The sequence below is a fragment of the Channa argus genome, chromosome 12 (assembly GCF_033026475.1).
Source record: "Channa argus isolate prfri chromosome 12, Channa argus male v1.0, whole genome shotgun sequence".
In the NCBI taxonomy this organism is placed as follows: domain Eukaryota; kingdom Metazoa; phylum Chordata; class Actinopteri; order Anabantiformes; family Channidae; genus Channa; species Channa argus.
The window spans coordinates 24,161,476-24,187,593 of NC_090208.1; the positions used below are offsets into that span (position 1 = coordinate 24,161,476).

Genomic DNA, 26,118 nt, shown 5'->3' on the forward strand with positions numbered 1-26,118 from the left:
GCAGGGAGACAGTGAGACAAAACACAATATCGTGTGATTCATAAGCTGGATTACCAATATGTTAGAGTCCAGATCTTTCAGAGACAGAAACAGACACTCGACATTCCTACCGTGCTCCGCCTTGCTTTATGTCTCCCGAAGGTGCCAGTCAATCAGTGCGCCCTTGCCCTGACCCAGCCAAGCAGCTGTAATACCTACTCAGGATTTGAAGGGGGGGGGGGCGCCATGATGAATCCAGCCAATGCTCCAGGCCCCAAATGTGGGGTGTGAGAAAAAGGAAAGACAGGTTTCTGGACTCCGGAGTAGAAAGAGTGTTTCAAGGTGAAGCGTGTGAGCCTCAGGGGGTCCTGAGCCACAGGCGTACTAGCTTGGCCAAACACACATGATTAGTGCGGATAAATGTGGACTCATACTCTGGCTTACATCTTATTTCTGATATGCTATTTACATATGATTAGAATACACAAGTTACTTAGGCTTATGTCCACTAATTATGCTGTTTGCCTTATGAATTACCATGGGAATAGATCGACACATTACATGTAATATCTCCTTCTGAATGACCCGATTTTGCAAGAAACCGTTTTAAAATGTGAAGCCTTATTTATGAAAGGCTTGGGGTCATGTTCTCACAAACGAAGAGTGCAGTAAACAATCAATGTCAAAGATGACGTTGCCGATATATTTTCTGAGTTTTAGGCCCAATCGCAATTCATATTTTATATCCCTACCCCGTCATTTTTTGAGCACTCAGTTTTTGAGGTCACATTTCAAAGTGAGCTTTAAGAGGCAGTGATTGAAGTATTCCCCTATCAAATGGGAAAAGCCCTTCACGAGCCCAATGCATCATCCGGGTAAAGATGCCATCTCATTTGTTGACAAAGTCAATGGAATGGTAAAACATAATGCAATCAAATGTATCCCTAGCAACCACCTGTGCCCTGTGAAATGTCAGATTCCTAGCATGTATCACAGGCTTTTTTTTGTTTCTTGCACACCTGGAACCATCTGGGTTTTATTGTAATGACAACCATGGAAAATCAGAAGAGGTCACATTTAGGAGAACATTTAGTTTGTATGTAAACCAACTGTAGCCACTGATGTGCATTAGTCAAAGTTGGCTACTAAAAAGAAATTTTCGTGAACAGCTTAGACTCACTTTTGATTTACTGCTTTATTTTCCTCTCCCTTGTATATCAGATTTCCTTAAGCATCAGGTTTGATAGCGTTCAAATTTAAACAGCATCAAGCAAAGGGAAAAGTCTTGGGAGTGGAGCGAGTGTGATAATGATGGTGAGGGAGAAGAGAAGGGCCCAGCTGTTTAATCTATCCCCCTATTCTGATGCAGAGCAGGATTCAGGTGGTGGGGAGAGGAGCAAGAAGGGAAAAGTTTCACTGGTTAACTCAGAATGACTTATTTCTCCAAGGATCTGAATGCAAACAGATGCAAACAAACAAGCAGGACATGGAGGAATTCAATTTTTCTGACACTGCAGCGTAGACGACACCAAAACCCGTCCAACTAAACTTTGTAGCTTTCATTTTTTTACTACATCTCCATGCGTGTTTTTGCTCAAACAAAACTCACAGTTATCTTGATAGTGTTCACTGTTTCCACCAGTTTTCATTCCCTTATCCATTTTTATTTGTTTGGAGCAGAAACACAAAACCATTGTTTGTTGGTTCTGCTGTCATTTTCTTTGGTTGTTGATGAGGATGTTGTCACTCAATCCTGTTTGCAAAGGGAAAGAGTCAACACATATTTGCATATTGTACACACACTTCACTCCCAGCATTTATTACTTTTCCTACTCTACACACAGTCAGACAATATGTGTGCAGCAATGGATGGTAATGCCTGTTTTACAATGTACCACATATAATCTCCCAATACTAAACAAGGCAATGAAGAAGGATGGAGGGATAGAATCAAGTAAAGGTACAAGAAACAAAAGAATATGATTAACGGTTCAAGTTAGACAAAGCTTTCACAGAAGGAAGGAAGAGGAATGCTCAAATAACTGATAAAGTTGTGGAAGAAGAAAGAGGGGAAATAGGGCATAATGGAGGACAGAACAGGAAGACAATGGGGTGAGCCTGATAAAGTGCAAGGAGAGAATAGGGCAGGGAAGGAATTAGGAAAGAAATCAAAATGGACTTTGGCAGCAGGGTAAAAGAAAGGACAGAGTGAAGCAAGGATGAGTGATTGTTTGAGAACAAGGGAAGGACAAGCAGAGAAGAGCGGTGGTTAGAGGGGTAAGAGTAAGCAAGAAGGAATGAATAAGTAAGTAGGACAAGGAAAGGGGATTAAGCAAAGAGCAACGGAAGCAAGAAAGGACAGAATGACTCCATAGAGCAGGTGAGGAGGAAAAGTAGTAGTTGCCTGCTGCAGTCGCTAGCAGCTGCCACTAGAGGGAGAACTACATCTCTGCAGTTGATATTCTCCATCGGCTATTATTTGCATTATAAAATGGGCTCTTGATGGGATTAACTTAATGAAAGTGTGATTCAGACAAGAAAGTTACAAGAGGGAGTAGATTTTGTCAGGATTTGTGGACACTAGAGCAGATGCAGCAGTAGGAGGAGAACATACAAGCACAAGATTGATTCATCTCACTAAGGACTCCTGCCTCCCTCTATTTTCCTTTCACTCTGTGATTATTTTGATTGTCTTTTCTTAGCAACCCCTCCATCACCACCACCACACCAATCTAATTTTTACCATCTTCACTCACTCCCTCTGTCTCTCTCTCTGTGTGTGTGTGTGTCTCTCTGCTGCCAGCAGCATCTATCTCTCCTTCTCTAACTCAGTGATTGCTGCAGAGTGGCCATGCAACCTCTAAAATGGGGCTGTGTGTGTGTGTGTGTGTGTGTGTGTGTGTGTGTGTGTGTGTGTGTGTGTGCATGCATGCTGTGTGTAATTGTTGCACCGCCTTTCCAGACAGCAGAGTACTACCTAGCTAATCATAAGTGCAGTGTGAACACATGCATGTAATTGGTCACACTGAAACGCCGCAATTCGTTTTCTCTGAATTCCAAACACTCAGCTGCCATTGCACTGAAGAGAAGCATTGCGCGTTGCTCAACGCCAATATAATGCGATTCCGCTCTTCAAATGTGGGTTTCATGTCATTAAAAACGAATGTACCATTGAAGAATGTAATGGTTTGCACCTTTTAGAGTTTTCAGACCCCCTGCGGGGTTAATTGAGGGATTATTGCTGGTAATAAAAAGCATCATTACTTGCAATTATGGATTATAAAAAGGTAAAAACAACCAGTAACAATTTATGTGCTCCATTTAGTATCTGTCACTTTCTGAGTCAGTTCTCACCCAGAGGAACACACAGAGCTACAGGTGCAGCATATAAATGACGTTGAGTCATGTGTTACACTGGGACCACCTACACTTCCATGTTCGTGGTACTCGTCCATCCATCTGCTGCATGTCCTTCATTCCTGCCTTCTACCTCTCTGCTGCCCATCTTTCTCTGTTCACTTCTCATTATCCTTTTCACCACGGCCCTCTTCCCTGTGCACAGACAACCATGAGTGTGTTCGTACACAGTATGCACACACACCTCCTCAGCCTGTGTGAGCCATTATTGCGCAGGCAGGCGTGGGTAGAGAGACCCCTGGGGAGTGGAAGTAGGTACTGCAGAACTGAGAGGTGGTCTATTTTAGATCACTGCAGCAGCACAGAGTAGGGCGGGGGGGGGGGGGCAATCGCAGCATACTATTTGGAATGCAGGATAGGACTTTTCAGCTCTTCTATTTTCTGTTTCAGTTTGGTCCCAAACACTTCTTCAGTGGCTTGTGTCTCTGCAGATCACTTCAGCGGCGCTTGTCATCCCCAGTGGATCTTCAAAATTTCATGTCTCATAACTACTAAACCAGAGTCCAGATTAAACTCCAATTAGCTCAGGACTCTGAAAACGATGTTCATTGATTATTTAAGGGCAAAATCACAGCTACAATTCTAAGATAAAATATCTACTTTACAGTACCACACTTTGGTTCACTTTGACAAATTCTAGGACCAGCAGAAAAAAAACATATTAACTTTCAGAAAAATAGAAAAATCTATAGCCTATTTTAATTATGAGTTCTGGACAATATCCAGGGAATTAGGTTCAGACATTGTCTTCAAGGTGTCGTTTCACTTATGTAACACACAGCGGGAGATCATCTGAGTCAGAAGCGTTCTCACGGTAGAAACGCTTGATGGTACAGGAGGCACAACGTGATATAAAAAGTATGCTGCGGGAAACAGGGTTTTGTCTACAGCACATCGAAGTGTGTCAAAAAACAACGAACGACAATGTAGCAGTTGCCTGATAGAAATGTTGTCAACACATTTATTCATTCGCTTTAAATCCTCCCATACACATATTTGAGACTTTGTATTAAGGGGCTCGCAGGATAAAGTCCAAGTGATCTCACATACACAACCTCTGGCTAAAGTTCAGAGGAGATTGGGATTTTAGTCCATGTGTAATTGGTGTTTATGAGTTTTATGGTACTTGTCGTAGTGGGGGGTAAGGAAGTGCTGAGCACTTAAAACATAGACTGGATTGTGTGAACTCACCCTGAGAGTTGATAGATATTGCCTTGTAAGTAGAAGGTGACACGTTTCTTACTCTTTGGTGTGAGAAATGGAAATGGCATCATTTTCATATGCTCCTCAGTTTCCAGGAACCCCTGAAACTTCAGTTCTCCTGGAGGATGCCTGGGGATTCCCTGGCCTCTTTTTTCTTTTATTCTCTGAATTTAACCTATAATCTGCAAAGACTGCCTTTTGAAAAAGACAAAAACTCCTAATTAAGTCTCTGACATTGCAGGCACATTAGACTTAATCAAACCCCCAGCCTGGCCACCATCAGAACCTCGTCTCCCCCTAACTCCCGCTCCGACTCTATTGACAGTGTTGGAGATGTACGCAGTATGACCCCGAGGTTGATTGAAGTGAAGTGTGGGATAATAAGTTTGCACAGCTGCGATGAAACTTCTTTGACACGCTGATGAAGTGATGCTAATTGCCAAGTGCCACTGAGAAGTGCTCAATTAATGCATAAGGGGGGAAAAAAAAAAAAACCTGAGAAAAACACATCGCCGGTGGTTTCACTAAATCCTTTTTTTACTTTAGCGAAAGTAGAAGAGTCAGACTCAAAGTGAAGTGATGCACCGCGGGCAGAATGCCATCCTGTTGTCGGATTTGGGAGGTGGTGATTTGCTAATCAGCAACTCATTGTGTGCAACGGGAACTGAAATATGTCTTCCTTGAAACAACCATGAAATGTGTTTTAGTACCGTGTGATTATCTCATGCTTATGTGAAATAACAATGGATTACTGCTGAGACTGAGATGTTTTTTTTTTTTACTCCTTCATTCTTTCACAGTGTAATAATTCTGTTGTTCAACGATTGCTGGTTCTGTGTGTGTTTCTAGCTTGATTTACTTCATTACTGCTAATGCATTTTCTAAAGTGTATTCACTTTGCATATAGTTATCATAAGTTAGCACTACAAATGTAATTACGCTATATCTAAATAATTCATAAATCTGTTTAACCTGTCAGTGCATTTAAAAATCATTTAAACTCAAGGTAACTAGAATGCTGTTAACATGTCTAACCAACCAAACCAGCCCAAAAACACATCGAGTTCTTCCTGTCCTAACTAAAGCTGAGTTAAAGAACATAACTTGCTAAACATTTGCCATGTTGCCCTTCTAACCTCTAACTTTTCAACTTCCAGATTTTTTTTTAACGTCTCTTAATTTGTCTTCTCCAAATTTCTTAAAGGGAACTTTGATAATGAGCGCCTGGCTATTGCTAGACAAAGAATCCCATACCGACTTGGTCGGGTAGTTGACGAGTGGCTACTCGACAAAGGTAATAAAATCCCTTTAACTCCACTAATGATCAAACCGCCTAACCTATCGTTAACCACCACTCTGGAGGAGGTGCAGTGCCACACTGGTGATGTGATTTGGCTGTTTAACATAACTGTATGTCCCCTGTAATCCACGGCAGACTTTACATTCATATCAATGATTGGCTGATCGATTATTATAACTTGTCCCCTCAGTCATTTCTCTTACTACAATGTGAAAATCAACTTGGAAATTAGGCATTGTTAGAAGTTTCTGTCACAGCTGCCAGATTTACACTAGACCCAGATGCAGCTGTAATTTTTGGCATTTGAAAATAACGACATCAAATTTTTAGAGCATTCTATAGAATTGATGTGGAGACCCCCAAGGGACCAAACCCAAGGCACCTTAAGCTGGTGCTGCATCTCTTCAGAGAATTAACCCCCAAATAACCCGACATAACCCCCAATAACCTGACCACATGTTTTTACATAAATAGCCCGTTTGCTTCTTTCCTGTGTCTTTTGTTGGCTGAATGTGAACTTGCATTGACTATATTCAATCATTCATGAAAACAAAAAAAAAAAAAAAAAAAAAAAGACTGAATTTTCAAGGAGACAAAATCCCTTTTGAAAGTCACTAAAAGTTAAAGGGACTGTGTTTGTTCAGTAACCAGCATGTGGGCACCATTTCCTGCCCAACACTATGCAATTACTGTTCATAAGTGTCAAATGTGGTCTCATCCAAGTGATTATTCTTTAACCCTTTGAGTGCCGAATGGTCCCAACCTCTTTGTCTTTTGTCTTGCCGTGCCGTGTGTTTGTGCTGCTGAAGGTGGTTGATTCTTCAAAAAGAGAAGAAGAAACTAAATCAGAAAGACGGCTACTCGGAGAACGAGCAGGAGCAGTAACGGCACTGCACTGAGTTCTCACATACAGCACCATTTAGCACAATGAAGGCATAGGGATAAAAATCGAGTTGCTATAGATTATTATTATGTTCTCAGATTATCCCAAATTCAGACTTTCAAGCATTATCCAATTAGCTTCAGGGGATCCTTTAAAATGAATAATACCACATGTAGGGAGGAATTCAGAAGACATCATTTTTCTCTGTGAGCAAAATTAAGATTTCACGCAGCCGATAAATACAGAGCTCGAGGAGACAAATGAGGAGCTTGTATATTTATTTCACGGATACAAAACAATCCTTACATTCATCTTCGGTTCCTATAAATGTACTCATCTGCTCCCCTCTGGTGCATCGGGGGAGGCATTTGTGCTGAGTGTAGTTAGGACACAAATCAGAATTAAAAAGCCTCAGTAGATGAAAGTTGAATGAACAACTGAATCAATAAAAAATGACCCATCCACTTATGAAGGGATTTGTTGCACGCCATGAAACTCTAAAGAGAATGACTTTGAAACTGAATGCATTATTCTCTTTATACTATAGTTTAAAATGAGAACACTGGGAGAATGTAGAAAGATCAACATGAAAAACCAACGTTCCTAACAAAACCTCAAGTGTGTACCTGCTTATTTGTTAATTTGATAGGGTTTGTCGAAGAAATGTCTCACACACACACACACGTCATGGAATGAGGAGGCAAAGTGTTTTGTTTTTTTTCAAAGATGAGATCAAAAATATAATAGTCTAGACAATCAAGGGTATTAGTGGACATTTCCACGCTCAAAGGGTTAAAGCTGTTTGATGCTCGGATAAGAAAGCAGCTAGAATCTAAAGCTAAGAAAGAAACCTTTAAGCAGAATCTAACCACCTAACAGCAAACCAAACTCCACTCACACTAACCGCTGAGGGCTTCTCTCGTGTCTCTGAACCGTAAATTGAAACAATTTGGCAGATTCTCCGACAAATTCAGAGAGCCCTCAGTTATAACCTTGTTATAAATGATGTTTAACGCTTGAACGTAGCTCGGTACGAGTATTTGGAAGAACTTGGGCAGGTTGCGACGATGTCTCGGGACAAATGCTAAATAAAATGCTAAAAACGTTCTAACCGTTACTAAAAGAAACAAATCTCCAAGTGGCCACTTCTTGCCCGTTCTCTTCCCTTCCAAGCAATGAAAAACTCAGAGGGTTAAATTAAAGCAAATAACTGAACGCCAAATTCAAAAAATGACACTCTGATCATTTAGGTCAAATGTCCATGAAGGAAGGTCCCTTTAACATTTATTGTTTTCACCACTCAGAAAATGGAAAATGGTTTGGGAAAAATTCTGTATGTTTGCTCTGCAGGGTGAATGGTGGATCTAACAGCCTGGATCATTCATTCTGGAGTAAGGGTCCTGTAATGGTCCAGGCTGTTACCTGTGTGGGGGTTTTTCTCTCTGATCTGGTGATTTTTATTAAACTTGAACAGATTGCACGAAACCATCAGCCCAGTGGGTCTCCTCTCCCATTAATGTTCCATCAATTCCACACAATTCTATGAGTATGTGAAACTTCATCTTTTTGATGTTGCTGGTCCACAGATCCATAAATCTCAAAGCACATGCAGTATTGTTGTCACGTATGGAAGGAAACACACAAACAACAGACAGTCATTCTTGCAAATCAGTATTTTGGTCACACCAGCATATAATGGAAGTCAATGGAGCCAGCAGTGTCCTAGAGGAGAGCTGTGCTGTTGCACTCCATCTCATTCGGAGGCCCTTATCCCATTTTCCCTATTGCGCGTGAGGCAGATCGGAGTGAGCGTCTCTGGCCGACTCTGTGCCTGCTGACTAAATCTAAAACGGCAGCCATTACAGTGACCCAATGGAGGGGAAAAATCGGGGACCCAAAAGTTTTCAACAGCTCTGTCTGAGCCAAAACTCACTCAGATATGTCCCCTTTTCCTTGAGCCTATCTCCCTGTGATGGATCTGTCATCCCAGGTTTTCTCCACTTTATCTTCCCTTTCTACCCCTCACTTTCCTTTAATCCTCCTCTCTTTTTCTCTCTCGATGGTCAATACCAGCCTTCACCGAAAACTTGGCCAGCATTTCCCCTCATTGTAGCCCTTTTCTTTAGAAACAATTAAAATGTTTTGCAGCTTCTTGATCTCATCAGGGGGCTCCACTAGAAAACAAAGATTACAAATAAGCAGCAAGAATCAATTTTCCTTAGTTGTTCCCTTCAGCAGATGAGCAAGGAAGCAAATAAATCTCCCTAAAGAATTGGAGCTTTACATCTTCTTCTGGCAAGGAATCTATCCCTCTGGAGCAATCAACAGCATGATGATCAAGCTCGGAGTTGAGATACATGTGTGCAGGGAGGAGAATTAGTAGGACATCAGGTCTCCGTGGCCTGTAAAGCAAACTGGAGAACCAGGTTTAATGTTCAGTATTTAACGGTCTGGTGTGAGCTCCCCCTTTCCCTAATCGAAAGCAATCAAGTCTTCCCACTTGGTGTGGGGCCAGGGCCCAAATCAACATCTTCAGGCCAGGCATTGGTCCAGATCTGCTATTCATGATCCCAGCTTCATTTCAGAGATTCTCTCACATCAGGCTGCGGTCTACAGAGACCAAATCGGTCTGAGTCTGTCTTTCAGCAACGCCTTGATGAGCTTTGTATCCCACTGAGTTACTATCTTGTTTTCTCATTTGATCTCTCGGCGCTATTGTGGCCATATCAGAAGGAAGTTAGAGGGAAATCGCATGAATTTTAACATGCTTGCTCATGAGTGGAAAAGTGGTTTCAAAAAAGCAGCTCTGTAGCTAGAAAGATAGGACACTTTGCTGTTATTTCATGGTCTCCTACCATGAAATGGCCTAAAAACAGCACAGTCGCAGCTGGAGTGAATAAAAAGAAAAAAGATTGTCCCCGGCTAACCACCATGCTATCTCTCTCCGTGTCTCTTCCCTCGACACTATCACTTGTTTAGGATCTACATACAGATATAGGATCAAAGATAGAGGCACATCTGATTAATTCCAGTCTACTGTCTCCAGAGTCCTGATGATTTACCGCCACACTCTCTGCACCCTCAGCTGCCTTTAAGGACCTCGGGGCTCCACGCTGCCTCTCAAGGCTTTCAGCCTAACTTCATGGTGCATTTGGCCCCTCATCTCCATTGTCAAACACAATTAATTCATAGTGTTCTACCCAAACCAGCCCAACTTCAGAGGAGTAAAAAAGCAAAATGCTCTTAATTACCAAAGAGAGCCTTGCGATAACTTGGGAGCACTTGATAATCGACGTTGTCAGCATCACCACCCCACCCCCATTGTGCCTTATCCCTCCTTATTCTTTTCCTTTTTAAAAGGAGAAAATGGGGGAGTTCTTGTTTGTGGACACAGCTACTAGAAATTCTGCGGGTGCAGGAAGGATTTGTGAAGACAAACACATAGAGGCTGCATGCACACAATCCAACTTTGTGTTTTGCACATCACAAAGCAGTGTATTGACAGAGGTGAATTCTGGGCCATCCCTCCCACCCTGGAGCTCAGCTAAGAGAAAACATTTCAGATGTGGCATCCCTCCTCTCTGTGAGATAACACACAAGGAGGATGAGAGAGGCGTAATGTTGATGGTGGTGGGAGAAACTCTCCAGCTGCAGTCCTTTTCATATCCCCTTCACTGCGGATGGGTACACTTAGATCACACTCTAACCCCCAACCTCCCTCCAACAATCACCTCCCCCATGCAAGGGGAGGGGCCATGCCTGGAGGGAGCGCGGTATCAAGCTGCCGTCCCCTCCCATCCTCTCCACCTTACACCTACATTCTGAGGGTTGTAGCAGACATACAGCCACTATTTCATAGCCTCCGACAAGCGATCTGTGCATTAGCAAGCCAAGCGTGGCCCAGACCCAGCCCACTCCCCGGCTTGGCTTGCCTCAGCTAGTAATTACCGACCACAGCTCATCTGAGACAAGCCGTTTCTCTCTGTGTTTAGAAAAAAGTCGAGGACGATGGTGCAGCAAAGCGAACCCGCAACTGGAAAGTTGCTACTAGTTCTGTTACCGCTGAATCTTTTACGGCAGATCACCTTTGGCTGAAGAAGAAATGTAGACATGTTCCTGCCGTCTAATCGAAACTGACCTCAGAGAAGAACGTTGCAAGCTGCAAACAACCGATAAAAGCTTTTCAATTTGCAGTTTACTTTGTCATTACAAATCTGGAGCACAGGAATTGAGGTACGACTGTCTGGCAATTTAGGCTACAGTGTGACAGTCAGCACTTCGATAGATTCTGTCACAGTTAAAGCAGACATTCACAATTGGATCACAGAAACTACAATTATTTGACGATTACTATTATTAATAAGCCACAGACACATTTACTCCCACCTGATAAAAACTATGCTTCCTGAATAGCATTGTATCACACTGTCTGTATCTATTACTCTCATTTGCATTCAATTCAAACAAATGATGGCAAAGAAACTTTGAACAACTTTTATTGGTCAGTTGCCCAACGGGCCTTTGGGAGGCAATTCAAGAAAGTTTATCAGAGCAAACTTTGCACCACTTTCATGACGTCTCTGTGTTTAGGCAGGAAGACTGTAAGCATGTACTCCTGCAGTTTACAATGAAGTATTGGTCCCAGCATTTTCTGCACTTTTTATCCTATAAAGTACCTGTATCATAAAAAGCATAATTTTTCTTCCAGTAAGTCTATTTTCACACTAGTATTTTTGACAGCATGACTAGCTGAGTATGTTATTTTAGCACTGGGTAAATGTATACCCACGTCCTTTATATGAACATCCTCCCTAGGCAAACAACAGGGGTGTAATGAGACATACAGCAGGAAGCTACGTGCTAAGACAGGTACATATCATGGAACCCAGTCATTACCAGTGGATTAACCATGTGATTAGCTGCCCACGCTTTAAAATGAGGGTGGCTAGAGGTGACTCACCAGGCCTCCGATATCCTCTACATGAGTAGCACTTCATTTTTCTTTCTTCTACTATTCATCTTACTACTCACTTCTCTGCTTCTACTTCTTTACCATCTCACTCATGTGTATTACTGTATGTCTTTCTTTTCCTCAGCCAGTCTTCAACTGCATCATTCCTCTTGTTCTTTTCATCAAGCCTGTCACCCAGTCCCTGCATCCCGCGCTCCATGCCCTCACTCTGTCTCTTTGACATTCTCTCCTGATGCAAGCTCGCTCCTTCTCTGTCCTCCTCATCTGTCAGCCTCCCTCGCTCCTGTCATCTCTCATGTCCCCGTTCTCTCAGTTGATGTCCAGCCTCTTCTTCCTTTATCGTCCTTCGCTCTAAAACACTGCATAGATAACTCAGGAGCTGCCCTATGGCCGGTAGAAAAAAGTAGCACATATTTAATGGTGATAATTTATTCAAAAGTTTCTTGGTATTGTTCACATCAGTTACAATTATTTGACATCCTGTGTTTGGAGACAGTTGAAGAGTGTCCCATGAGCAAAATCACAGGCCAGATCGAACTGTCCATTAGGAGGGAACCCAATGCTTTCCACTTCGCATTATAAATGTAAAAACAACTGCTCTCCTCAAGCTGCACAAGATGCTGTGACATTTAGGATTTGTTACCACTAGGATTCGGTGAGCAAATCAACATCAGACCACTTTTGACTCCTCTGTGACGCCTGCTACGCTATCAGCCACTAAGCCCCCACGGGTGATTCAGCCCAAAGATGGTGTGATTGCAGATCATAATGCCTTTAGAAATGGTTGTGTCCGCCTTCTTTTAACCAGATGCCCTATTTAAGCAGCAGCTAGTGCAGAGTACAACACAAGAATACTATTCTTTTGTAGGATGTCGCACCAGGTTTTCCAAGCAACAGCACCTCTGAAGGGCACCTCTAATTTCTTGTGGCAAATTTAAGCTACACCATGAGGTTTTTTGTGGATTCCATTTCCTCCTGTGGATTCAGGCGGGTACTACATAGATCCGTTGGGACTGGCTGCCATGGAAAGAGAGCTACATCGAAAAGATTTTTCTAAAGATATAGACAGATTGGAATTATAGCATTGTTATAATGGGGCAGGTTCAGAGGCTTATGTAAGTATTTCCCTCAAAGGAACACTGTGCTCAATGCTGCATTCACATCATGGCTTTTAAATCATTATTATGAAAACCCAAGAAGGAAAAGCATGTGTGTCCACTGCAGACTTGTAATTCTAAGTTGTAGGTCTCTGGTCTTTTATTTCAATCTCTCCCACTTTGCAAAATGAAGCGTGGACTTTTCAACATAATGGCTTCCAAAAGGGCTACAAAACAACCACCACTAGGATGAAAAAAGCCTGATTTTTATTTTTCGGTGCCGTTGCCCATTCCTAATGGTTGGAGGCACACAGATCTGCAGTGGCTCATTGCAGACGCCTGACCATTCTGGGCTCTGCACTGCAGTTAATTAAAGCTTTGTGTACAGCCATGAATGTCTGTTGTAATGAGTAGTTGGCTGCTTGCCACCCTCCCAATCCATCCCGACCCAATCATCCAACCCAGCCACTCCCAAGCCCCAAGCTTCTGCCTGCTGAGTGCCTATCACCTTAAGAGCCATGGGGAGAGAGAGCAGCATTACCCAATCCCACCAAATTGGTGCAATAGACCCTCATCAACATGGAAATCTCATGCGCTGTGCTGTCTATTGTCAAACACAAAACATACCCCCCCCCCCACACAGACACACACACAGAAAGGCCTATGTAAATAAATGGTGGGCAAATACACACTACTTGAAAAGGCCAACTATCACACACATAAAGGTCATTTCACTGACATATTTCGTAACTTATTACACACACATACACACACACTCTTTTCTCTACAGCACCACCATATCCTGCTCTGTCATAAAGCGCTGTGATTGCTTGTCATGTAGAGCCTCCTCTTTCTACCCCTTCACTGCAGCCCACTCAGGCACGCTGCCAAAATTGGCTCTAAAACCACATGTCACTTTTGATTTGACCCGGCAGACCCTGAAACAATAACTTCATCAGACCCTGTTAAAGTCTCATCCTGACCAGACAGCTACAAAAACAAACACTGATTTCCCTTCATCTAGCCTGGAGGGCACCTTTCTTCTCTTTTGCTCTGTCTCTCTCTCAGATGGGATCAGCACATAAATGGCTGTCACCGTGCTCTCCTGCACTCAAAGCTCATCTTCCAGCACTTTGTTTATGTAAGAGGCACGTGCTGTAGTGGCAATGCAGGATAAAATAGGGCACGATACAGATGTTTAGACTCTTACACAAAAAATATGTCACTATACACCGTTGCATGTGCACTGACTTTCGTTCTGAGGTATAAAAAAAAGAAAATCCCCCCTTCTCTGCATCATAATCATAAGCCGCCTGTCAATATGGCTTACTTATGACTGTGTTACTGGCTCAGACTGTAACTATGACACCGATGCACTTGACTGTTCCCGTGTAAACTGCCTTGTCTGAACAGATCATGTTCGTACTTGGAGTTGCTGCCCACACACAAGGGAGAGTTGGGTATTTGTACAGGAACTTGAGCTGTTCTATAAACCAAGAGGATAGCATTTAGCAACACAGACGAGGATGATGCGCACCCTCAGTTTCTTTGCACTCCATGACCCTTTCTGTGGAGAGGTGGCCTCTTTAGGGCTGTTAGAAATGGGAGACCCTCTGGGCTGATGTGGGTGTGTACATATGTGTCCTTTTGTGAAGGACACTGGAAGAGTGATACAATGAGGTTGGATGATATTGTTTTGTGTATTTTCTGTGTGCGTTTCCTGTGTTCTCAATCGTGATGTTCGAATATTTCCCTGTGTGTGTACACAAGCATGATTATTCTTCTGAATTTTCCTTGCTGATGTCCACAATGTCCACAACAACAACAACAAAAATGATCTTCCCCATTCTTTGGTATCTATTAATTGCACTCCCACACCCAACATGCTAAGTGATGAGATAATAAAGTGAAGACTCAGCTATTATGTCAACAGTGCAGTGCCAGACATTAAGTCCCATCATTATGAAGTTAGAGGACGGGAGCTAGGTCCCTGGTGGGCCCCCGGTGAGCCTAATGATCTGATAATGGGACGACACATGTAATGGTCCATCTCTGTGGAAATGATTTATCTCTCCAACACTTCAGTACAAGACTTACAGATGAACATGTGGTTTTACACCTACACACCAACACATGTGCATTAATAGACATTATTTATCTAGTACATCCACCCACACGGATGTGTGTACATCAAAAGAAGTATAGATGGACAAATATAGTTAGAGGGCAAATCATATGATAATTACAATGAAGAAGTACCCTCTCTGCTCTCTTAACTATTGGGACCCAGGCCTGTCTTTAGTGTCTCTCTGCTGACGAATCAAAGGCTGCCCTTTTTTGGGTTGCAGTCCCACATAGAAAACAATCAAAAGACAAGCAAGCAGATTCATTTGTCTTTTATAGCTATGTAAAAAGTAATACAGCTACATACATTTCCTTATAGGAAGAAAATCTCATAAGAAATTAGAGACCCAGAGGTCTCTAATTTCAGAGGTCTGTAGCCCACCCTCTCTAGAGAGTCTATATTTCATTCTCAAACACACACATTAGTGTAGTATTCCTTTCACAAACAAACACACCCTCTTTCCTTGCAAGAATTGATTAATCCATAAAAAAAGCTCTTTGGCATCTCCAGTCCTTCCCCTCTAAGTAATTACCTCGTCAGGTCTGTTTTTAACCCACCTCCCTCCAACAGTATTGCACAGTAATCCTCCCACCCACCCACCCACCCCCCTTTCTGTCTTACTCTATTTGCAATAATGGTCAAAGTTTGCATCAGTGCAAGTGGCACAGTGGGATGTTCTTGAGGCGGGCCGGGATGCAAATGTGGGGGAGAAACCATTCTTAACTGACATCAGCAGAAGAAAATCCTGGGTGAACAACTATCGTCCCAACTCCACCCTTTCCCCAAAAGTCCTGGTAACACATTAGTATTGGACCCTGGTTAAATGGTCGACCCGAGCCTCCCCACATCCATCTATCTATCCAGATGAATGGTAATAACTACAGAGGGGGGACAGCCCCTGCTGAATTAAACATTTCCTTCCAACGAGGATCTTATTTTTCCCCTTTGGATGGACTTTTTTTTTGTCCATGCTTGCAGAGCTACTTTATCATTGTGCAGCTCAGGTGCATTGGAGGTCAATGACACAGACCTAGCATTGTTCTAATACATTCCATCTTAGGGCAAATGAGATGCATTTTGCTGTGAACCTTCATTCTTAGGGTCAAGTCGCAACTGCCCCTGCAATCTATTTGACTGCCAGATTCAGGGCGCCTTTCTAAGAAAGTGGCACGTGCCCAGCTCTATAATGGCTGCAGCTGCAACAAGCCAGTGTCCAATCACCCTAAAGTGTTACCCGGGAAATTCCATGTGATTGAAACTGTTCCCCCTATCTCCTGTGTTTCATACTCAGCCTGTGTATTACTTTGTGTTTCATGTGCAAGCTCACCCAGAGACCATGACTGATTTATAGTATTTGCCCTCTCTCTCTTTTTCTGTGCCTCTTCTTTTCTCTTGCCTCCACTTCATCTCTCCTCTCCCACATTTGTCTGTCCTTCTTCTTGTCTCTCACATATTAGGTCGTCAGCTGACTATCTTCAACAGCCAGGCGTTCATTAAAATTGGTGGTAGTGGAGAGAAAGGACGCCACTTCCAGGGGCAAATCTCAGGCCTGTACTACAATGGCCTCCAGGTGCTCAAACTGGCAGCCGAGGGTGACCCCAATGTCCAGACCCAGGGTAACCTGCGGCTGGTGGGTGACGTACCCTCGGTGCTCACTACTGACACCACCTCCACCACCCCACTGGCTGATATGTCCACCACAATCATGGAGACAACAACCACCATGGCCACAACCACCACCCGCAAACAGCGCTCGCCCACCATCAGGGGCACTGTCACACAGGTGAGCAGTCATAAATCTGTAATCCGAGCTTGTTTACATGACTCACAGAGAGAAACTAAAAGAACAAATGATATCAAAAAGAAGGCTGCCGTCTGCAGTCACTGAGGCGGGGAGATATTTTGGTGCAGTGCCTTGTGATGGAACATTGCCAGTTAGTTTTAATTGGCTTTCTACAGTTCCTCCAAAATCTCAAAGTGCTGAAAACAATATCTGAAAGATTAAACAGCATGCCCAAGTACCCAGATGGCCCTCCTTGGACACGGAGACGTGCATTTCAAAAGAAATCATACATCAGCAGCAAGGTCAAACAGTCACATCCTCAGCACAGTGTTTTGTGTGAGGCTTCCCTTGTTAGCCCTTTAGCCACGTTCAGATGTTCAAACAGCCCTGAGCTCAGACGGCGTAAGAGAACTTTGTGTGGCTATTAATATTTGACCAATCAACGCTGTGATTTTGATTTCCTCTCAGTAGATGTGCCTGACCAAACCCGACACATGGTAGGATGCTGGAAATCACAGCACGTCCAGACAGTTTAACAAAGGCTGTAGGAGGGGGACAACAAAAAGAATAAGAAATCCCGCTGCTGCAGCAACAGCACAACAACTTAGGGTGGTATGAACTTATATTTACAGCTTTCCTTCACACTTTCCTTCATGTGGAAGGCTGTGATTTAGGTTCTGATGATTAACCACATGTGCGCAGCATAGCCATCGTCATCATGGTAAACAGCAATTAGCAAACTGTAGGGAAGCGCACTTGCTGAAATATTGGAAGATAAAACAGGCGGGTGATCCAAGCCCACTACTCTGTATATAACTGGCAGCATGTGTGCCACAAGAGAATATAGCTAAGAGCTCATTGTGATCCTGGTGATCAATGGAAAAGATGCTACATGTAACTTCTTTGTCATGTCTATATTGGATGAACATTGCTTCTGCTATTTCTGTGTTAATGTAATCACTTTGTATTGTAACTTAAAAAGTCTCATCTTTAAAAGCTGACCATGTCATACTTCAAGCGTCAACTGTCAAACCAACTTTCTTGATGTTCCTAGAAACACAAAAGCATAGTGCCAATTACCAGCACTTGTTAGGGTTGTGTTCATTAGTGCTATTTATGTCCACAGAAGCTTATCTCTGATCAGTCAGCTTGTGCCTGACAACCACAACCAGCAGATCTAAAATATATTTAGTCAGGCTCTTTCTTTGTCCCTTTTTTGTCACCACAAACCTTTGCACATTCCATCCTTTCAAAGTCCTATCGCTATCATTTGAAGAAGAAGTGTGGGGCCGGCAATTAGAGGTCAAGGTGAGGCTGCACAATTCGTGCCACTTCATATTCCGAGTTCAAAGAAAATGGGAAGGTTAGTTTTGCATCAACTCCTGTTTTTTTATTTGTTTATTTTTCTTGTACATTTATAAAAAGTCACTTAATGAAGTCTCCACTGCCTCATTAAAGTATTGCACTGAGGCCAGCTGACAGGAGATGTGAAGGTGGTCATGTAAAAAAAAAAAAAACAACATTTTTGAACTTCACATGTGAGCTTTTTTTTTTACAGATGACGCTGTCTCGAGCGTGCCCAATTGGCATGGCATATTTAGATGAACAGTTCTTGGTTTAGTGTTTCTGCATCTTTTCTGTAAAACACGAGATCAATGGAACCCAACTCCAAGATGTCACATGTAGCCATCCGCTCGGTTCAATATCATATCTCTGGCCTCCAGACTTCTTGGCGGAAACATCCCTCCGTGTTCAGCATATAATGAGCTTTTACAGCGGCGGATTGTGATGTGAAATTGAGAGCTGTAGACAGCCCCGTTTGATAAATTATCTGGAACCATTTTAGGACAGCAGAGGAGTCTTGAGTGTTGTCTCTCTTCTCTGTTGTTACAAGCCTAAATGTGTAGTGTATTTGCTGACAGACATTTATGTTTGGCCATAAAATAGCAGAGTCCCACCTTTTATTGCTTTTTATTGCTAAGGCTCTATTTTTCTGCTAGTGTACACACATTTTAACAGCTTGTTCTTTATTATTTTTATGTACCTGGCTGAACATAGTGGATCGTCAAAATAGGCCAAAACTGCGTTAAGGATATGTGCTTGACAATGAAGAGAGATTGCCAATGAGTTACTCATCTACATACCTTAATGATCACTGAGGCACTATTTTGCTGTACGCTCAAAAATATAAAAGCGTTACTGCGGTGCATATTTGGTTACACACTCCTGATCATTCACTCAGATAGCTCCACTGTGACTGCATATTTGTTATTCTAGGATTTGTTCTCATTTCCTTCAACAATGAAGAAGAATAACGCTGATGCTTCGGCGAGGAGAGAGAAAACCTTCATTGTTGTTTTTAAAATTGTGAGAGCAGGCAGCAGTGGTCTGATAAAATTTAGGTAAAAAATAAAATCAAGAAGGGCCGAGAATTCTATGGATTTTGAACAGCTGAGAGGCACCAGACAGTGTGTGAAATATGTTTATATTTGCTCTTCTGACTTGACACACTTGTGTCTCTTATGTCTCTCCCAGGGACAAAGCCTGTGGTGCGAAAGAAGCGTTGCTTGTTTTTTATTTATGGCAGCAGGAATAAACTGTAGTTGAATAAACCAGAACAAACATGCCACACAGTGAAACCCAACAACTTAACCATAATCACACATAATACTGTAATGACAAAAATCTGGACGTATGTGACGATATATGTAGCTACATTTTATATTTTATATATCTGTGTTCCTACAGATTTAATGCTCATATTTGTTGGCTTTATAATCAACGTTTTATTACTGCATCTTTTAGTCGCTTTTTAAGACTGGTATCAGGTAACATCCATCCATTATCTGTACTCTCTTATCCTGTTTAGGATCGCAGGGGTCTGTGTCACACTTTTAGAGTCACCAATTAACCTGCATGTCTTTGTAGTGTGGGAGGAAGCTGGAGTACCTGGAGGAAACCAATGTAAGCACGGGGAGAACATGCAAACTCCACACAGCAAGGCCACAGCCAGCCAGGGATTCAGGGATCTTCTAGCTGTGAGGTGGCAGAGCTACCTCTTCCACTACTGTGCTGCCCCCATCAGCTACAAGATTGCAGATAAAATCCGGATCCTTTCCTTACTAGATTTAAACATGTTTTGTCAGTGTCGACCTGCTGGTGTTGCAGCTGTTCTCCTTCCAAGCAGGGCTCTATAGACCAGGATCCAGCTGCATAAGGGAATGAAAATGGAGTGAGTAAATGTTAAAAATAATTTGGACACAGACACACTGAGGCTGTCAAAATTCTGACACTATCACTAAGTATCATTAGCGAAGGAAAATCTACAAAATGTTAAGCTAGCAGCTTCTAATGTTTAGCCAGCTCGCAGAAGGTCGTGCAGCAGTGTTGCATTTAATTGCATGTATCAGATCGCACTCGGGTCGGCACATACCAAGTGTATAATGACTCTGAACAGTGTCGGAGCAAACAAGCTTGGTCACGATAACCCTATTTTCAACATTCTTTGCTCAGTTCATATACGTTTTAGTCACCTCCCCAGAAAAAAAAAAAGAAGTAGGTAAGTAGACCAGTCTGTCAACCACATTTGCAGCATATTACATGGAATGGATGATTCACTTGGACTGTACCATCTTCTGTAGCCAAGATGTGAATAGTGAATAGAATAAGACATACAGTTGAAGGACTGCTCAGTAATGCATTTTAAGAGAGAGGGGGATAATAATAAGTTATAATAATAACTGTTATGGCAAACACTGACACCTTAACACTAGATTACAGTTTTGTATTTGCAATCACTGATTTGCAGCAAAGTACCTTTTTACTACTCTCTGCATAACTTATATTAGTCAGGCCATAATTTTCCAATTTTACACACAGACACACGCACATATATATATGCATATACATGTACATACACAATTCTTTGGGTAGTTAATAATCCATACCATGAAGCCTTGGGTATAATTTTGTGCAAGAACAAACATAGTAATAGAATTATAAATACTGGGATGGGCAAAGCTAACAGGAACTATGGTGCTCTAATGAAAATCCCCAGCTCCCGCCAAGACACTGAAGAGACAGAAGACAGACCAGGGTGACGGAAAGCAAGTGAGCAGAAATCCAAATTTCAATTTCTGCAAAAGCTCTGAGGTACCTGCCACGCTGTAGCTTTGATCATACTGGAATAATGTACTTTGATGCCTAGAATAAAAGATCTAGCTTTTGATGTGCGTGTGGGGGGCTGATTTCCACCCCCCTCACACCTTGATACTGTGGGTTTCCATGAAACAGTCGGAGTCATCACTTGTCTCAGTCTGACCCAAATTTAGTGTCAGAGTGTTATAAAACTAAGATCACAAGCCTATGCCCTCGCTGCTGCTAGCTTGGGTCGAGAGCACTCCCAGGTGTTTGTGATCGCTCTCTGATTTGTGTGGATGGATGTGAGACGCTTCCAACTTGTCTCCTTGCGGAGTCAACTTGGAGAGAGCGATGAGAAAAGTTCTGACCAGTGTCAAACTGAGGTTTAGCATTTATCAGTACACTGAGTTTTCCTTCACGTCATTATCATTTTTCAGCCAAGAAATTACGCCAAGCGCTGATGTTGTGGGCTGTTTAGAATGTTCCGGTGGGGTGAATGTGGGTTTACAAGTCTGTCACAGATACTAAACTACACTAAGTAACAACTGTGTTAACTCCAAAAGGCTTCAACAGCCAGTTGACATTTATTTGTTGAGACATGGATTATTTCGTTTCTTTTTTTTTTTTTTTTATGACTATGAACACCAATTTATTATGCTACTTAAGAGCATGTTTGATAGAGATGTTGCTGGGAAACTGAAGCCGGATCATTTGACAGCGCCAGGTGGGGTGAGCACACATTCAAACTCACACAATCTAATTAATAAATGATTGCGCCAAGGCTCTGAATTAATAAGAGAGGAAAGACTCGGTGCAGCGGTGTGGTGCTTGAATCAATTATGCTGATAAAAGCCCCCCATTTTCTATCGGATGACCCCATCTTGAATAACAACCTGAGGCTAAGAAGAGAGGAGGGGGCGGGGGGGGGGGGGGTAGGTTTGGGTGTCTAGACATGCAGCTGTGAGTGTTGCAGTGAGGATCAAAATTAGGACCACCTTGATAGATTTAATCTGTTGCCATCACGAGACCCCCACTACAGTAGCTGCTGTATTCTCGTGTCTATTTACGTGTTCACCAAATAGTTTAAATGTCAAAGAGAATCGTCCACAAGGACGTCTTTCAAAAAGGGGGGATTGCTAAATATACACATATTAACACTGGTCTGATTTATCTGAGTTTATCAGGTTACATAAATACACATGGGTGGTACTCATAAAGCACCAAGCTATATATTTTTACCACATTTGCTACTACTAACACGTTGCTCACGATTAAATCCTGTTTTAACTAAGAGATTTTTCCCATGCAGCCTTTGTGAAATATTTACCCCCCATGTAGTAATAACATGTGTGCACATAGATATCAGTGGAGCCAGAGCTGTTCGCTGCGGCTGCCAGAGATTCTTAATCCTGTTAGATGTTCTGCGTATCCTTTATGCAAATCCAGTTTGTCCTGACTCCATCTCCTCTCTTTTCTGTGTCTGTTCATGCAGAATGCGGATGACCTCTTAGTAGCATCAGCTGAATGTCCTAGCGATGACGAAGATTTGGAGGAGTGCGAACCTGGAAATGGTGAGTCAACTCAGGGAGTTCTGGCTTCATTGTACATGGTGTTCAAAAACTAAGTGCAGGCCAGAAACTAAGATACTTACCTAGACTACGCCTATGTCCCCAACTCCATTTTTAAGACTTTGTGACTGCACGGACCTCTGTATGCACCTCTGATTGGCCAGATGTGAGTCCTCCCTGCTTTCTTTTTGGTTTTCCTAGCATCAGGCCATCAGCAGCACCGTGCTCCATCAATTGCTCAGCCGAGTGGTAGTGTCTGGCATTTACCCAGCTGTTGCACCAATCTCCTGCCCCGACGTTAACAAGGCAGGACAGTTTCAGTGTGGAAACGCAGCTTGTTCTGCGCAGCACACAGCTGTAGCCTGGCAGGCCTGGTGGCTGAGGCACTGTTAGTGTGAACAGCGGGGCAAGCAGTGTAGTGACACCATGACAGGAGGTGGAAGTTAAACACCATGTGTTTTACTCCCTGTCTCTGTGGTTTCGAGTTTTATTAAGCTGGCCGTACTTGAAAACTGCCAAGAACCATGTACCAGTGCTATTCATATTATTGCTGTCACTACTGTGTGAGCTCCAAAAACGTTAAATCCACGCAGATCCACATCTAATGCCATTTAATTCGGAAAGACCCTGTCTTTCAAAAATAATTGAAATCACTATAGATAACTATGTAATTTGAGAAGAAATTCATATTGTGATTTTTGTGAACGTCTTGTGGGATTTGCAATATTTATAGAATACGTGCTCCCATGTGTTCACTTGCTTGCTTATGAAGGTAAATCCTAGAAGTCGCTCGATCGTGTCAAAAGATGTTTCAGGTAGACTGTTGCTCAAACTAAAGGATTATTAATAGAGTGAATCTAAACATTTGAATTAACACACGACTAAACTGTAGGCTGAAAGAACGTAACTTTAATTCAACTTTAAGAAAAAAAAAGCTAAAGTCTTGTCAAAAAGCCATATTTTGACTATCCCCACATGATCCCCTACCTTCACAGACCCTAAATAAGTTACTACTACCACGACTACTACTGCTGATGTCGACAATAAACAGCTAAGCAAGAGCGACAGAGTGCAGAGCTGAGCCAACAACAAATCACATCTCAACCTCTCTTTTGGAAATATGGTTAAAATAAAACATAAAAGAAGGTAATACTCAAAAAAATAGATTTTTTTTATGGTATAATTAGCAAATGATAAAAGGCTGAATAAAAAAAACACACAAACAGGATTATGGAAAATGTTTTAGTTTAGTCACTCAATTATCTTTAGTCGTGGTGTTAAATTGCACACATCATCACTTTTCAGTTTTCTACATAGGTATTAAAACATTGTTTCTCAATCTTGCTTCTGAAGTTTCCCAGAACCAGGCTGGTGAAGGCAAAAGGTCCAGGTTGAGAATAAATATGGGCAGATTCCAAAGGCTTTTACAAAACAGAAAGAAACGCAAGTAATAAAACCTATCATTGATTTATCATTTATTACAGCATGGATCCACCATGAATCATATAACAACAAGGTCAGATTCCCCCGAAATCTCCTGCAGTGTCCAGAGAGGGGAGCAGACTGTCATTGTTAAGAACAAACATTATTAACAAAAAATGCCTGTTTGTGAACAGCACTTCTCTCAGACTACATTCTTAACTTTTTTTCAACTACTGGGATTAGTGGTTGGAATAGGATAAAATATGTTGGACTGTAAATGGCGGAAGATTAGAGCAATCGCTAACGTTTGTGTAAGGAGAAACCGATATGAACCTGTTTTTGAAAAAGTCGAGTGTAGCATTCTCCTGCAGTCTGCTCTGTAGGTGGCTGGGACCAAAATAGAGACTCAATTCCTTTCTTATCAAAAGGAGAAATGAGAGTTTTTCGGTGGATGCTATGCCCAGGCTTAATCTCCCGTGGGGAAATGCAACTCGCTCTTCTCTCTCTCTCTCTCTCTCTCGTATGCCCACACAAACACACATATACAGTGGCAGACATGCTCACCTTTCCAGACACTTGTCTCTCTTACTCTGTGGGTGTAAAGTTTTCTCTCTGCAACTATCCCTCCTGAGAAACAAAAAAACATGCTCGCGAAAGACGTGCACGCTCCATATCACATCTTCCAGACGCCCAAAGTGTTCCAGTGAGGCGAGCCAGCCGGGGTCAGATAAGCCTGGCTGAAAACGTTGGACAAGAAGAGGAGAATCAACATTGTCCGCAAAACATGTCCCTTTTCCATCACAGCTCCACAAACACAGGGCCTGTAGTCATTGTATGACCGATTCCCAGTGTTTTCAATTACACGTGAGGAAGCAGCTGGGTGTTATTGAACTGCCTTCAGGAAGGAGGAAAAAAATGTTAAGCACAGTTGTGGATTTTCTATTAAGTCAAGCAAGATATGACCACTGTGAATTCATGGGGATCAATACAGCTCCTTCCTATATACAGCCAGTGGAACTGTGTTTGCTTTATAGATGTGTTTACCTGCCGCTCTAGTGCTATAACACACAATTCAAGACATGCAGCTAGTTTTCTTACAACTGCATTTGGTCCTGGAGTTTCTCAGCTGTCTGGAGCTAAATGATGACCCTCAACGTGAAAAGCTCGGGTAATAATTGGAAGGCAGCCACGATCGCACACTTGCTGACACGCTCAGAGAGGACACAAAAGGACAGACAAAGGGACAGGATGCTGAGAAATAGATCTGAGGAGGAGATGGAGGTGGGGAAGGAGCTGGGAGGACTGACCCTTATTGAGATTTGGGTCACGTTCCTTTGCGCTCAAAGCAGAATAGAGAAATAGGAAGAGGGAAGACACAGATACATGGGGAAAGAGAAAGCTTGCGAGAGAAGGAAAGGGATGCAAAAGTTGAGCACCGTGAATTTCGCGCCAACGATTCTGGCTTTTCCCACCAGGCTTAATTAAACTTTGACGGAGCCTTAATTACATCACCCAATTAAAGCTTTGGTTTGGATCTCCCAGTTCTGTTAATGAGCCTCTGTCAGAAGACCCAGGAAGTGGGGACCTGGATTACGAAGATGAAACATGAAGAGGATAGAATGATCAAGAGGGCTCACTCCCCTACCTATAGACACTGACTGTATTCACAGCAACACGCAATTAGAGAAGATGTTATACGAATGTATCTAAGTCCGACAACAAGCCCTGCTTATTAAATCTCTCATTTTATCGCGATGTTTCAAATTGCTGTCTCTTCTCTACTTAAGCACAACCTCACTTTCCTTCTATCGTGCAATGCGCTGCCTCCAAACTACTTATCAGTCCCAGGATGTTGAAAACGCTGTATCGGTTTTACTCTGACACGATCACAGCTCTTAAATAATTCAGCAGATGACACTCTATAGAGACAATGTGCAAATGTTGTTTTTAGGTTGAGAAGTGGAACTCAGAGACTAGGTGATACATGAAGGGTGGCCTAAGACCGCTTTCCAACCCGCCCACCCCCCCGGGGTGACTCAGAGCCTAGTGGATTGGTGTCAGTGTGATCATTTATTGATCTCTGTTAGCTAAACTTTCTCCATGCGTAAATAGCCGCATGATATCCATGATAACGTACTGCAAGTGTGCTGTTCATACAGCATTTGTTTTAGCTCAGTGAACTTTATGAACACATAAGATTCCACACGCATGAACAATTACTCTTTCCTC

At 42.5% G+C, this 26,118-nt stretch overlaps 1 protein-coding gene across 16 annotated transcripts in view; it reads left to right on the top strand.

Moving 5' to 3' along the window:
• The window catches only part of nrxn2b (neurexin 2b), a 628,821-nt gene that overhangs the window by 594,340 nt on the left and 8,363 nt on the right, over window positions 1-26,118 (top strand). For 10 of the 16 annotated variants that reach the window (XM_067524264.1, XM_067524265.1, XM_067524256.1 and 7 more), the window contains 3 exons: window positions 5,804-5,893; window positions 16,434-16,759; window positions 22,392-22,470. In XM_067524264.1, coding sequence (XP_067380365.1) covers window positions 5,804-5,893; window positions 16,434-16,759; window positions 22,392-22,470 — 495 coding nt within the window. The remainder of the gene's footprint in view (window positions 1-5,803; window positions 5,894-16,433; window positions 16,760-22,391; window positions 22,471-26,118) is intronic. The other 6 variants (XM_067524260.1, XM_067524261.1, XM_067524262.1 and 3 more) reach the window with 1 other exon arrangement.